Here is a 15,411-nt window from a genome sequence, read left to right on the forward strand (position 1 = left end):
CACTTATACTTTCTAATTTGCACACATCATAAATATTCTTTACTGCTCCTACCTTCATCTGGATCGTTCCTGGCTGATGCCTCCAGAAGTGCCACGCTGGCTGCAAACGACACATGCCTCTTAGACTCTTGCTGGAGGTTGCTGGCGTTACGTCCCTTCTTGTCAGCCTTCCGCTTCTTGTTCTGCATCTCCTTCTCGTACACGGCCCATCTCTTCAGCTGCTGGGTGCGCCGCTTCTGGGCCGCCCGCAGCCGCTCCAGGCTGGGCACCTTGTCCAGCTGCTGCAGCTCCTGGATTAGCTCCAGGTGGTTGGCCATGGCACCGGGGGGAGGAGGAGGGACGGCAGAAGTGGATGATGGTGGAGGAGGGGTGAAGCTGAGGGAGAGAGTATGGTTCTAGCGAGGGCTGCACCTTCGGCCGTGACCTCCTCCCATCATCGTCAACATCATCCTTTTAGCTGCAGTAAATGTCCTGAGGGAGGAGACAGACAGAGAGAGAGGGAGAGGCTGAGCCGCTGTTCATGGAAATATAAACTTTTACTGCCTGCAACTTCAATAAATACATCAGTAAATAAAGCGAGGAAGTAGTCTGATGTCTCGTAAGACTTCTAACAAATATTTGGAAAGATGCACTGGGGATACATTGACATTCAGAAGTGAGCATCACTATGATGCACCACAGCAAAGTGCACAGAGATGCATGTTTGTGTCCCAGTTAGTACCACACCACAAAGTGCTGAATAACTGTTTTCCTGTCAGATGTTTCCATTCTCGGTCTTTAGCCAGTGTTTTCAGTCTATATCAGTGGTTCTAAAGTACAGCTCCGGGGACCCTCAGGGGTCTATGGGGGGCCATGAAAGGGTTTCAAATTTGTTAATTTAAATTAAAAAAAACTCATGTATGTATTTATTTATTTTTTTAGAAAAGGCTTCACAGTTCAAAAAATAGGTATTTTATTTAATATTTATCTAAAATTCACTAAACAAAAATATAAATGCAACACTTGTGATGTTGCTCCCATTTTTCATGTATTTAAGTAAAATATCTAAACTTCTTTTATGCACAAATTGGCTTATTTCTCTAATCCATCTAGATGACAGGTGTGGCACATTTCAGAACAGCCTTTCATTGGCTCAATCCCAGTGTCCCCCCCAAAGCTTCGAGTCCTGAACCCTTCCAAATTTAGCTGATGTCACCTGGGAGTGCTTGAGAGTGAGAGGCTGCAAGGGCCCGAAATGGCATACATAAGGATAAGACATTGTGACATAATGAAGTGACGCATACAATTACATAAACATATTCAGTTAGAAGTTTCATGGTTGCATAATGTTTGAAAAGCTCAGTACTTTTGCTGTTGTTAAATAAACTGAATGATGGAAGTACATAAATCAGTTGTAGGAGAAAAGGTCAGATCTTAGGTAGTGATTTGAAAAAATCATGTTTGTGAATAAAAAAAAACTTTTCATATAAAATAATTTCATCAGATGATTTAGGAGTGCTGTCATCTACAAACTATAAACTGTGGATAATTCTCTCTGCAGAAAAGCAGACGTACAGAAAGGGAGCATAGAGGGCTCAATACGTCTATGAGCGAGGCCTCGTGCGTTTGACAATCTGACAGTGGGACAGTCCTAAGACGTGACAGACTTACTGGGAACGCAGCTCAAAGTCTGAGTCTGTGAGTTCGGATTGGAACTGGGCCACTGTGACCAGTCCAGGGCACACCTGTGCAATCATGTTTGATCAGCATCTCTACACCCTACACCTGTCAGGTGGATGGATTATCTTGGCAAAGGAGAAGTGCTCACTAACTCACTGCATCTTTTACTTCATCTCCTGATAAATGAGAGCAAAAACAAGTGTTGCATTCATATTTTTGTTGAGTGTAGCTCATAGATAATGTTCTAATGTAACGATCTATAACTCTTAATAAATATTTAAAGAAAAAACACCAGTCACGAATGCATCATCTTTTAATGGTGGAAACTGGGTCTCTCTGTCATATTCAAGTCAGAGGTTTGGCCTATTATTGCTCTTTTTAGACATTTTATTATCATTACCTATTTTTCACATAATATATATATATATATGTATATGTATATATAGTATTTAAAATAATAAGAATCCACTTTTTATTTTATGCCTGCACTAAGGGGGAAACACACTCTTGATGAGTGTGTATGTGTATTCTGTGTTTGTATGGTACTAATGTTTCATCTCTTTCTAATGCATTTCTTTTGTGCTGTTCTTTCACACATACTAAGTGGAAGTGTTAAAAAAAAAGCTACACCAAATTATTCCAAGGGACGTACATGTTATGTTTACCTCAGTATATTTTCTTTCTTGCAAGGCGTCCTTAGCTGAGAAAAAAAATGAGAACCTCTGGCCTATTTTATTTCATAAGATGTAAACAAAATCATATTTCACATCAAGGTGAAACAAAAATGAAAGCAATTTGTTATTCTCATAATCGCTCCATTTTCGTCCATTTGCATGAAACACACTCCATCAAGATGATGATGCCTTTAAGGGTTCAGGAAAATGGACAAATGTACCTCTGTGAGAAAGAATGGGGGCCAATTTCTCCATTTTTGTCTAAATGACTGAGCATGGGTCGCAGTCTCAATTTTCCATTTGCTCTGTGAGCCGTTATAGACCTCGCTACCATCCTCCATCAAGGTTAACCACTTCCTGAATGCTACAAGTAGACGCCAGTGTGATGAGAAACTGATAAAGAAAAAAAGAACAAAAAAAAAAAAAAAAAAAAAAACCAGGGCAGTGAGGTGAAGCGGGGATTTTTCATGTCATCATTACCTTGATACAGCCTGGCCAGCTGTAAACATGAACAAAAGACTCTGGCTGACAACTGAAAGCTACACCGTGAGTGAACCAACTAAAACAAATTATTAGATTCTTAACATTTTTAAAGATCTCCAAGAAAACAGCACACTTTGTGTTCAGTGATTCCTCTTCAAATAATCATCCAGGAAACTAACTTTAGCCAGAACCACACGCATTTTACAAAAACCTTAACAGAGTTTAATGTAATAAATACAGACGTAATACAAACACACAGCAGTTTGACAATCAACACAGTGATTCAGCTCATTCAGACCACTTCCTTTAAACAGCACCCTTAACAATGTACGGACATTTTATTACTGCAGGCAGAAATAAAAAGAACAAAAGTCCAGCCGTTCCCACCGACTTAGCATGCAAACACATGCACACGCCCTCCAACAACAAATTACACTATATATGATTTCCATAGCTTGAAAAACAAAATACGCATCCACAAATATGCGTGTCCTTACTTACTTATTTCACAAATGGTGATAAATAATTCCTCATGTCTGCAGCGCGTCACTAATGAAACTCTGCAGCCCAGCAGCATTGCCTGATGAAACGATCCACAATGCAACGTGCTACAACATATAATCACACTGTCTGCCGCCAGTGTTATACATACATTTCCTTTGCAGTTCTACATCAACCTAACTGCTAAACACATGGACAGGAAACAAGATGTACAATCACTTCCTACAGCATCATTTTCCGTCCTCAGCTCACCAGTGCAGAGTGTGTGTGTGTGTGTGTGTGTGTGTGTGTGTGTGTGCAGTTGTGGAGGAAGTAGTCAGATCTTTTACTTTAAGTAAAAGTATGTTAAGTTCTGCATTGAAAATGTTACTGAAGTTACAGCATGTAAGAGCAATGATGAAAATGTACCTATTTATTAAAAGTAAAAATACTCAGAGTACAAAAGTGTCCCCTGTTACCGTTATGTAAAATATAATGTACAGGGAGTGGGTCTTGTGGGTGTTAAATCACCTTGAAGGGGTTTATTTTGTCATATTGACTCATTCACTATACATTGTCCCACTTATTACACAGCTACGTACTAAAAGAATCAACAATTTGACACAAAATATTGATTTGAAATTGATTTCATTGATTAAAAAACATTTTTATTGCTTTATTGCTGCTAAGTCCTCCAGAGTCTATGATCAAAACTGTGCTCATAGAAACAGTCTGTTATTCAGAAATAACTGATGTTGCGAATATCGTATAAAAAAAAAAAAAAAGCTAAAAAAAAAATGCTCTACTTTGTCTGCTGTCTGCGACACACTGGAGTCTCACTCAGTGTCCCACCCACAGAACTATATGACTGTCAATTAGGCAACTTTAAATACTTGTAATTGTGATAACTGTTCATAATAGTTTATTGATATTTTGTATTATTAATGCAAATCTGCAAAGTAACCAAAATGATTAAATAAATTTAGCCTAGTGGACTGAAAAGAACAATATTTGCCTCCAAAATGTATTGGAGTGGAGGTAAAAGGTGGGGGAAAAAAATGGTTATTCTACATTTCGACACCATTTTCATTCTTACAGCAAATGTATATCAGTTCCAAATACTGGTTTTCAGTCTCCTTGATCACTAATAGTTGTATTGATATTTCCCCTGAACAAAACATGCCTAAAATAACTAAGTAAATAAAAAGCAGAAAATCCTCACATTTGTGAAGAAGTAACCATGAAATTTGTTTGCGAGAAAAAAAAACTTAAAACACTTAACAAATAATTACCAATTCATTTTCTGTCAATTTCCTAATTGATTAATGATTTCAGTTGCACTTGTGCATACTGTCGGGCAGTTACTTCAAAATAAAGCATCATATTTTATAAGCTCTTCATGTTTTTATGCAAAAGTCTTTATAAAAGCAGTTATATAATGGCGTTAAACGTGCAATATTTCCATCTGAGATGTAGTGAAGAAGTAGAATGTTTCATTAGAAGAAAATACTCAAGTAAAGTACCTCAGATTTGTATTTAAGTATAGTACTTGAGTAAATGTAGAGTGAGCAGGACAGAAGTGAGCATTCTGAAGTTTGTTTGTGGAAACTGGCAACAAGTGAATAACTCAAAAAGGCATTGAGACACAAATGAAACTGCGAGCTGAACCTCATCAAGCTGTTGACTGACACCTTCAGACGTATAAAACCTCCCAGCGCAGAGTCAGAGATACGAGCGCATCCTTGACTTTCCTCTGTAACAGAAACCGTTTACCAAATGACGAGCAGAGATGGAGACCATGAGAGCTTGTGTGAAAGAGGCACGAGCTGGAAATGTGTTTAACACAGCAAATTGGTTTACAGCAAATGATTCGTAAAGACTGGGTCAGGATCCAAAGGTCGATCACAAGAGGATTAGCAGCGGGGTCTCAAATTATTCTGGAGGAATTTCAAAGTAAAGCTGTCAGCAATTTTTTCCCCCTTTTAAGGAAGATGCAGAAGTAACAAGCACTCAACAGTCTCCAGGCACGGTTTAGTTTGTTAGTTTGCTCGACAGTCTGTAAAAATTTAAGATTTTTAGAGTGTGAAAAGAAAATGTGTGCCAGAAGAAGCTTAAAAGCTGTTTAATGTTGGAGATAGAGAAGGTAGATATCAGTCTGTGCAGGGATGTTTTTCACTATGCAAATCCTGGTCATCGAATCAACACTTATCATTTTATCCATTTTAAAAGGTCTATCATGACCATAGCTTAACATGTACTGTACATTTTTCTTTAAATTGTGTCCTTTCTTTTTATGTATCAGGTTTCAGGCTCTTATGCGTACTTGATGTGATTATGTTTGTTCCAGCCTGCAATCAGGTCACCTTATTGGTGAAGTTAGATAAGCAGCAGATGTTTGTTTTCAACTGATTTCACCACAATATCCCCAGATTCCTATGAAAAAAGGAGTATTGGGTGAGGAGAAACTGAACACATTTTGTAACAGCTACAACATTTTTTTAATCTTTTGTGCCTTCTTGTAAATTCTGCATTTAATGTAACACATCAAGTTGTTTCTCTCTTGTTTCTCTCTCTCTCTATGATAAAATTTTAATTATTTTGGCCTCTTTGTAAATACGGCCAACGCTATACAAGTCATTTTCTCTCATTGTGTCTGTTTGTCCCAGCATGTTGGCACCTACTGTTGCGGAGACACTGACGGACTCAGAGCCACTGTCCTCTTGTGATCAGATCTCATAAGACGCATGTTAATACCAGGTGTAAAAAGGTTAATAGGGTCTCAGTACACTTCACAAAAAAGACCATTGCAGCACGAAAAGACAATAGTGCATGTAAAAAGACATTTTTATGCTTATTTACAGAAAAGGCCATAAATAAGGAACAACAGCAACACAGTTACAAAACTACAGCACACAATTCATATGACTATCCATTAATATTGATATCAAGCAATAAATATATCAACCTTTATACTCATATATCATACTAGTACTATACACAAGCTGATTATAACAATAATTATTCTACAACATCTTGCATGTAAATTATTCAGAAAGCATCACCAGAAAGGAATGATATTAGTAACTGAGTTCATAAATATTATATTGTTGTGTCAGTGTCACCTGTTCCTGACACACTGTTCCTTCTAACAGAAGCACGTTCATTCAAGTAATGACATGAAACAGACCCTTCAGCTCATCTAAATGCACCGTCAGAGCTAAAACAGGAAACACAGCATGCTGGGTAATGAGGAGACTGGCTGGATGATGTGCAAAATAAAGATGAAGGTTATGAGCAACGGCTCCACTGCATGTGTTGATCTGTGATGACAGCCCTTTTTAATCTTTTAAACAAACTGCAACCCAAACTGTTTCGCTCATATTACTCTTAACAACTAAGCAAACATTATTCATATTAAATTGTAAAGTTTTTACTGCCTTATTTTATCAGTGGCATTAAGTTTCGCTCAGCTGACCTGTAGCCAACAAGTCAGCTGCCCTTCTCTAGTTTATAGGAGCTGAGACTTCAGTGAAGGGAGTGATGAAATAATAAAGTCTCCACAGATTTAAACACACACACACACACACACACACACACACACACACACACACACACACACACACTGGTGGCCCCACACAACTGAAACATTGCTGCTGGGTTACAAAAGAAAAACATGGTAATGGAAAAATGCAGTTTTGAATGGCTACAACTGTCTAACGCCCCTTTTACACTAGACACAAAACCCGCTAACATCTGTCTTCAAAATTTTGCCTGATCAAATGACTCTGCAGTAGTCACAGGTATTTATTGGCTCTAGCTCTGATCGTTTGTGATGGAAACACTCATTTTTGCCCCTTTTCAGCAGAGGTAATGACGGCCTGTTGCCTACGTTGGCAACTTCTGTGGCTTGTCGTTAGGCCTGGAGAGTGTTGCATCGAGGACCTTTGTTCTTGTATCACTGAAGTCACCAGTACACTGCTGCTAACTGAGCTTTAGCTAGTTATCTCGCTTAGCGATACTATAAGATTGGGGTGCAGCCTCTGAGACCGATGGAGGCCAGTTTGATGACAGGGAACACAGCACCTGAGATGATTTAAAATGTTACAACAGCTCGGACCAGGACTCTGACTCAGGAAACGATGAGGGCAGGTAGGGTTCCAGCGGGAACAGGATATGTGAAGCGGTTCAGGAGCAAGTTTTTAACTTAGCAAGTCAATTTGTAAGTATACATCATCCATTATGTTGAAAAGTAAGCAAGTATTTGTCCAGTCTCCTTCCTGATTGTTCTAAAACATTTAGAATTATTACACTTTTTGACATTTATGACACAAACATACCATGGAAAGTTCATCTTAATTTTGATGCTATAGATCACATTGGATCATTGAACACTGAATCGACATATTGATCCAGATCAATTTATTGTTACAACCCTACTTATTACATCCAGTGTTTTATCACCTACATAACTGCTGATTAATAAAAAGCTGCATAGCCCACTCTGAAGTATCAGTAGCTAAATAAATAAGAGTCAAGTTAGAGGATAATTGTCCAACAACATAATACAATTATCTCCAAATGTTTCCACTGGGATGATTTAAGTTTTAACCAAAATCCCCACTGGAGCCATGACTTCAACACACAGTGGAGCCGATCCAGGGAAAAGGCCAACAAGCACACAGGGTCTCAGAAGAACTACAACCCGAAACTGCTGACATCTATAAAACATTTTACATGAAAAGCTTTATTTAACAACATGCAGAGTTTTACAAGGTAAAAGTTTCCTCTGATGCACAATGAACGATTCCAGGCACGCCGTACCTCTGTTTCTCTCCCTCTGTGTGATGTGAGTGCAGCGAGCAAAGTGAATTATCTTCAGCAGGATATGTGACAAACAAGGAACGTCCAGTGTTTTCTTTAGCTGTCTTTGATGGTCAATGGCATTAGGACCGGGAATATGAAACCCAGGAGCTACTGCTGATCAAATCAGGGGGAATCAGAGCAGAGGTAATGATATTACTTACACAAACACACGCACACGCACACGCACACACACACACACACACACACACACACACACACACACACACACAAGTAAAAGTGTGGCTGAAGACAAGAAGCAACTAGTGCCAAAAACAAACCAACGCAAAACAACAACTTGTGCATCAATCAGCGACCGATAAATATAAACATTTTATGATGCCTTTTATGTCTCATGAAAAGCACTTTTAATTCCCTTGTTGTAGAAAAGTGATACACAGATAAACTTTCCTCGTCTTACCCAGGAGTGTTCACATAAAAGTTTACATGAACAGCACAAACAGATAACAAGAAAAGGAGTGACTTTCACTGGGAATATTGCAGACACACTCCTCTCTCTTTCTAACCGTCTCCGTTTGATTTCCTCACCAAAGTCTCATTAAAACATTTGCCTCTGACTGTCCAGCTGTTGTGATGCTGATGAAAGACTCTGAGTTAATAAATACGATAATATGCCTCATCTCCGTCACCTTTAAACCATATATTACTGAGTGTTAACAGTAAAAGAAAAAAAAGCTCTCAGGAATGCAAATAGTGCTGTAATGCTTAGTCAATTAATCAACAGAAGATTAATCTAACTATTCTTGATCAATTGCCAAAGTCACTACCAAGAAAAAAATAACAAATATTTGATGATTTGAGCTCCTCGAATGTATGAATTCACATGTTTTGTTTTGTTTTTTTAGTGTTTCTGATGTTTTATAGCCCCCTCCCATTTTAGCAACAACAAACAAACAAACAAACAAACAAACAAACAAACTTGTGCCCCACATAATAACAAAAGGAACTTGAGGACAGTGTGCTTATGTTCATGTAGACTTGGGCACATTTACAGGACAGCTTGTAGGTTTATCCAAAACTCAATAACTGAGCTCAAACCACAGCAGAAAAGAATGAAGACCCACAGGATCTATTCCTCTCTGTCCTCAAGTAAACTCGAGTTAGCGTGTCTGTATTCACCTGCAGCAGAGACATCATATTGGTTCATGCCGCCGTCATACAGAAGACCTTTCACCCGCTACACCTCACTCACTGATCCTTGCTGTTTTATGTCCAGGCTGCGGCAGAAAGCCCCACTGCTCTCGAGCTTCAAGCGATGCTGGGGAAAATGTAGCTTGTGTGGACGCTATCACACTACTTCATCACTGAAAGACCTTCACTACTGAAAGGCTATTTGATTCAGAAAACAGTGAAGCGGCCAACACACTACTGAGAAATGTAATTAAACCAGCCATGCCACTATAGCACCGCAAAAGTACAACACTGCAAATACCAACTTTTAAAAAATAAATAATTAGCAGATCAATCAATAAACAAAATAATTATCAGATGCGGTGCATGTAAGTGGTAAGTCTTTATGAATAATTTAAATAAAAACAAGATTTATTTTGAATTATTGTTTTTTGTTGGATTAAACATGATTTGTAGATAACCAAATTGTTGCTTTTTAGTTTTTTGTAAATAGTACCCTTGATTTCAAAGTGTTTCCTAATTTCTGAAACCAAACCAACGCCCTTGATACTGACAATACTGTCATGTATCCACAGCAGAATGAATTGAGGCCCCTTTTGTTGCCATCTTGATTAACTACTTGATTGCAGTCCACTAATGGAAAACAGAAATCATTGGGGGGAAAGGATGCTGCCAAACTTGCATGATTTTTTTTTCCAAGAATACCACCACATATTTTTAGACGAATAAATGTTTTCCTACCCTCTCATGAGTACCTGAACGCCCCCCATACCACGCGAGCGAACAGGACGACAGACTGCTGGGCCACATCGCTCTCTTGATAGGAAACCAGTGCCTGAGCGAGCACACAGCAGTTTCACCACTCATCACGCTGCCAGCTCAAGCTTTTACCAGGCTCTATTCTGCGGGCAATGACACAGGGGGATATTTACAAAGAAGTTTCCATTTCACTACTCGACTGACGGCTCTCTGACAGTTGAGACAAATCATGAAATTTAAGCGTAGCAGCCCTCACGCTGATAGGATGTCTTGTGGCGGTAACGCTGATAACAGGTGAATAAGAACATGACATTAGCTCCGCCTTTGGCACTTTTAAACAGCTGAAGATAGAAGAGAATAAATCATTTGTAACCCCAAGGGGAGACTGCACATTGCACATTTTCAGCAGTGCATGAAAAAACAGACAATGCAAACAGTCTGTGTACTTGATATGATGTCCTAGCAGGAGGCAAAGACAAACTGTTTGAAGATATGTAAAACGAGGGGAGCTGTGGGCAACTGTAAGCCCTCTGGTGATATCACAGCCGGTCCCCGGGGCCAAGGCAGCAAATCACAGATTGACCTCAATCAGCTCCCAGGCTGCAGATAAGAATGTTACACTGCACTCGCACTTTGTTTTTCGACATTTTTTCCTGCCTAAATTTTACACCGATTATTTGAAAAAGCAGGTCAGACAATTCGCATCAAGCAGCTGCTGTTGTGTGTAAACAATATTTATTCCCAAAGTAAACCACCAACACAGAGCGTCAATTACTGACAATTCTTCCAGTTTCAGTTTTGTCTGCTTTTATTCAGGTTTTGTTTTCATAAATTGCCAGCTGCCTGCGTATCAGATCACAAAAGTGCCACTCACAACCCTGAATAAAATATAAGTGGTCTGGAAAAACTGTCTTTGCCTCAAAAGACAACAGACACAGCGACATCTTTCTGAGACAGACTTTCCATTTACCTCTCAGACTACAATCGACTTGCTGTTGTAAAAACTTTACCTGCTGCTGACCTGCTGGACCAAAACCTTATATAAACACACAATAGGCTTTAAAAATAGTCCATACTGACCAGGGTAAATACTTCAATTCCCAAGAGTTGAAACATTGTGTAAAAGGTACATAAAAACTATATTCACCTGACATACTGGGAAAGTTGTGGAGTGCTCAAAAAACATCTGTTCATCAGTCTCAGTTATTCTCAAGCATCAGCGGCCTAAGGTTCACCACTTTCTGAAAAACTGTGTTGCAAATAATCAAACAGTTAAAGAACAACATTTCTCAACACAAAACTGCAATATGCATATTAATATGCATATATCAAGCAAGAATGGGAGAGAATTTCACTTTCAAAACTTCCAACAATTAGCGTCCTCAGTTCACAAATCCTTACTGAGTGATGTTTAAGGACACAGCGATGTATCACAGTGGTAAACATGCCCCCATCTAAACTTCTTTGGAACGTGTTCCTGACATAAAGTTCAGAATAAGTGTTATATTTACAAAAACAATAAAAAATTTATCAGTTTGAACATTAACTATATTGTCTGTGTACTGCATTCAATTGAATATAGGTCAAAAAGAATTTGCAAATAATTGCATTCTGTTTTTATTTATATTTTATACAGTGTCCCAACTTTTTTGAGTCAGGGTTGTATCTTAATAAACTGTGACAAGCTGAGAGATATTTACTGCACCTCACAGCATGAAGAACCTGGAGAAAACAAAGTTGTTTGGGCTTTTCACCTGTCATGGCTGTCAGACAGTTCAGTACAAAGGCTCTGCTACTGAGCATTCAGGTCCATTTTCTTCTTTTTATCACCGACAACTATAACACAGCTATTCATGAATTTCCATGCTTATAAGAACCAAATGTCCTCTGAAGGACAAAAATAAACGATGGACTCTTAACTATGGACATTTTACCAGCCCTCACTTGATTAAACAGGCTGTTAGAATAGAATTACAGGTGCAAGCATGAAATGGTGTTAAAAATGCACAAGTCAGGAAATTAATGCTTCCAGTGAAGGCCTAAAAATTATAGCGCGTGTGTGTGTAGGTGTGGGCATCGAGCAGTGCTGACATCAGCTTTAATTCACTAATATCTTCACAAACCAGCTGGACTGAGGTCATTCTGGACATTTCATCATCATTATGAAGGTGATTTGGCACAGAGGGTGATATACTATGGATGTACAGTATAGATAAAAGCAGCACAGCACAGCATATACTGTAATACACCCCAGGCAAGATTTCATCTCAACCTCTCTTTCCTGCATCGTGTTGTTACTACACTGTTGCTCATTTCCCACCTACACCTCAACAGTCTGTACATGTTTGTCAGCAGCAGGGAGACAAACAGTCACTGAATTAAAACAATCCCAATTCAACTTTACGAGCTTTTTTCAGGAGCTTTTACCCACATCAGAAAATCTTTATCGGCAAACACAGTTTGCTCAGATGTGATGGAGATAAATTTGATGGCATGCAGCTGTTAACATCTGCTGAAAGAGCTGCATGCTGGTGTGATATTTTCCACCTGGTGTCACAGGCTGCATCTCTGATGGATTTTTAAAGGGGGCCTGTAATGCTTTTTGAGTTTTTCCCTTTTCCATTACTAGGCTATGTTGCACAGATTTTTTTGTGCATGCAAAACATCTGCAAAATAACAAAAAACCGCCCAAAGTCCACGCCAAAGGAAGTTACTCTCTCCCACAGAAAACGCTGGTTGGTAATCCCACCTATTCTTCCTTTTCTTTTCTTCTTTTTCGTTTGCGTCATTATGTAACCGAGTGTCACCTCCAGCTGAGTGATGGTCCCACACACTGAAACCTAGTTAATCTATCCTTCTGTCTGCCTTTGTTATTTTCTCGCTAATGCTGCCTCCTGCACCACAAAGATGTGGGAGGGTACAAGCAAAACACAACAATTTCTCTGTTGGCAGCTGCAAGAATTAACACAAAAGTCTTCAGGCATCCACCTTTTGATTAACTTTCTTTTTATGGAAATGTGATGGAAATGTCCCCACAACCAGTGGAAAACTTTTATGTGTTACGCTAACCACTTAATTACGAGCTGCTTTATCAACGACCGCCAGTGACGGTACAAGTTCAAGGATGGATTCATACCAGCTGCCCGTGACCTGACTTCAAACCTGGGCCTTAAAAAGACAGCTAAAACTGAGCGTTTCAGACAAGTGCTGCAGGTACGGACAGTCTGAGAGAAATAATCTGTTTTTTGAATATTAAACCATGCAAACCTATTCAAGTAGAAAATAAAAGTATGAGCCTGAAAAGAAGTGTGATAGGGCCACTTTAAAATTCATTTTACCAGTCAGGCCTTAATGAGCATCATGAGTGTGGGAAACGCTCCCCACATCTTTTTACAGGGACTTTTTACATCATTTTCATCAATAATGTTATTTGATAGATAATTCTGTTTTACAGTATACGACAGTGCAAAAGCATTCAATGACAGAATGTTGGGACACTTGTTTAATTTCTATTATCTCAGATGCTGTATGTAAAGCGTTTTTCTGGACATTCATTTATGATCCACATAGTTGACATGAAAGAAATACACAATGTAAGAGGGTTTTTAAACCTCTTTTGCTCCATAGGGAAAAACTGACTTTATAGATAAGAGAAGACTGATCTCCTTGATGACTATAAATGGGCTCTTTCATATTTTTCTTAGTTTATTTAACTGATTTCATGCATAAGAGATGATGACAAAGATAAAACATTCATTACAGTGATGTTAAAAGTCCATACAAAATGTGCATTCAGTCTCTCTTTGTGCATGTTTTGCCTCGTGCAGCCGCCGCCTTTATGGTAATAACAGCATTCAACTCAGACTTGTATTGTGAAAGTGATCATGTTAACAAAAAAGAAATGTTACTAGGCCTGACTTAGTAACAAAACAAGAAACTGCTTTTGCATTTACTCTTTGTAAAGGAGTGATAGTACAAGATGGCGTAGCCACAGTGAGCTGTTGGCAGAAGAGCTGCAGGTTTCAGGCTGCACACATCCTCCCCTTTGTTTCACCGTACCCTGCTGCTGTGTGGAGAACATTTTGCACTGTGCGAAGCATGAAATCAGATGACAATTGTTTTTGACCGACAGATGCACGTTTGTTGTGGTATTAAACTGTACCTGCTGTTACCACCAGAAACCAGTCTTTCAGACTAATGACTGAGCTGCTTAGTCACCTCTTGCACATACAGTCAGGAACATATAAAAATGTAAACAGATGCAAATTATCAGTACTAAAAAAAAAAAAAAACGTGATAGATGATATAAGAAATGTCTACTCTACAGGCAAACCAGGCTGGAGGAAACTACATATTTTATCTGTAATTATAAGGCCACACTTTACTTAATTTAAAGAAAACCTCTGCACAGTCCAAATACACCCGGTGCAGGCATTGTGAGTTCTGTGAGAGCGGTTCATGAAGAGTTTAACAAGTCAACAGAAAGTTAATTCCCCATGCATGAAGGCAATGCAAGCTAAGCAGTCTTTTCTACTCATTTCTTTGAATTTAAAACTGCATTTGGATCTATTTGAATTTTCAAGCATTAGACCGTCGCTTGTGTTTAATGTTTTTCTCTGAGTGCCATCAGAATTGTTGTCTTAATACAGACTCCTCTAGAGGGAGAATACATTAAAACTAATGGACTTGAAGCTCAATATGAGGCCCAGTGGTCGAGCACCAAAACGCTTTGAAATGTTCTACCTCCTCTCATCACCTCATCAAAACATTCTGAGGGAGAAAGCTAAATGTTACTCATCGCTTTCTTTTCTCTCATTTATTTCAAGAGAATAACACTCAAGATTTCACTTCAGCTTGAATAGACGTCGTCTAACTACAAAAAACCTGTCAGTGTTAGAGCACAATCCAACGCTGACAAAAATCAAGTTTTACATTTTGTTCGAATGTTAAACGCAGACACCTTTCTATTCAGTAGCTGACAAAAGATTGCAGAAAATGACTGTATCTTTTAAAAAGACTTTCCATTCATTCACTTTAATCACATTATGAATGTCAAATGCCTTTACAAATGCCCCATAACCCATTACAGATATTCTTTTCAGAACAATAATGGTAATTTTCTTCAGGTGCCGAACTGATCATCTTGACGACCAATTACTTCAACTGTTTAACTTCTGACTGTGACAAAGACGAAGACGTTTCACAGCTGCCCTCTAAGCTACGATGGACAGAAGGAGCCAGTTTCCAAAATAAGATGATTCTACCCACTGAGGCTGTGACCTTGTCAATCAGCAAGGAGTAGAAGAAGTAGTAGTACATTCCCATACCATTTTTTACATCCAAC

The 15,411-nt window shown here is 38.8% G+C and overlaps 1 protein-coding gene across 2 annotated transcripts in view; it reads right to left on the minus strand.

Annotated features, from left to right (window-relative positions):
- ppp1r16b (protein phosphatase 1, regulatory subunit 16B) overlaps positions 1–15,411 on the minus strand; it is a 129,446-nt gene that overhangs the window by 87,294 nt on the left and 26,741 nt on the right. The window contains exons 1-2 of one of the 2 annotated variants that reach the window (XM_084737451.1): positions 3,318–3,460; positions 53–471 (exon numbers count right to left, since the gene is read on the minus strand). In XM_084737451.1, the coding sequence (XP_084593577.1) occupies positions 53–317 (265 nt within the window). In that variant the 5' untranslated portion in view covers positions 318–471; positions 3,318–3,460. Of the gene's footprint in view, positions 1–52; positions 472–3,317; positions 3,461–15,411 lie in introns of those variants that run through there. The other variant, XM_084737442.1, reaches the window with a different exon arrangement.

This window comes from Lutjanus erythropterus, chromosome 2 (assembly GCF_056507025.1).
Source record: "Lutjanus erythropterus isolate fLutEry1 chromosome 2, fLutEry1.hap2, whole genome shotgun sequence".
NCBI classification, from domain to species: Eukaryota; Metazoa; Chordata; class Actinopteri; order Lutjaniformes; family Lutjanidae; genus Lutjanus; species Lutjanus erythropterus.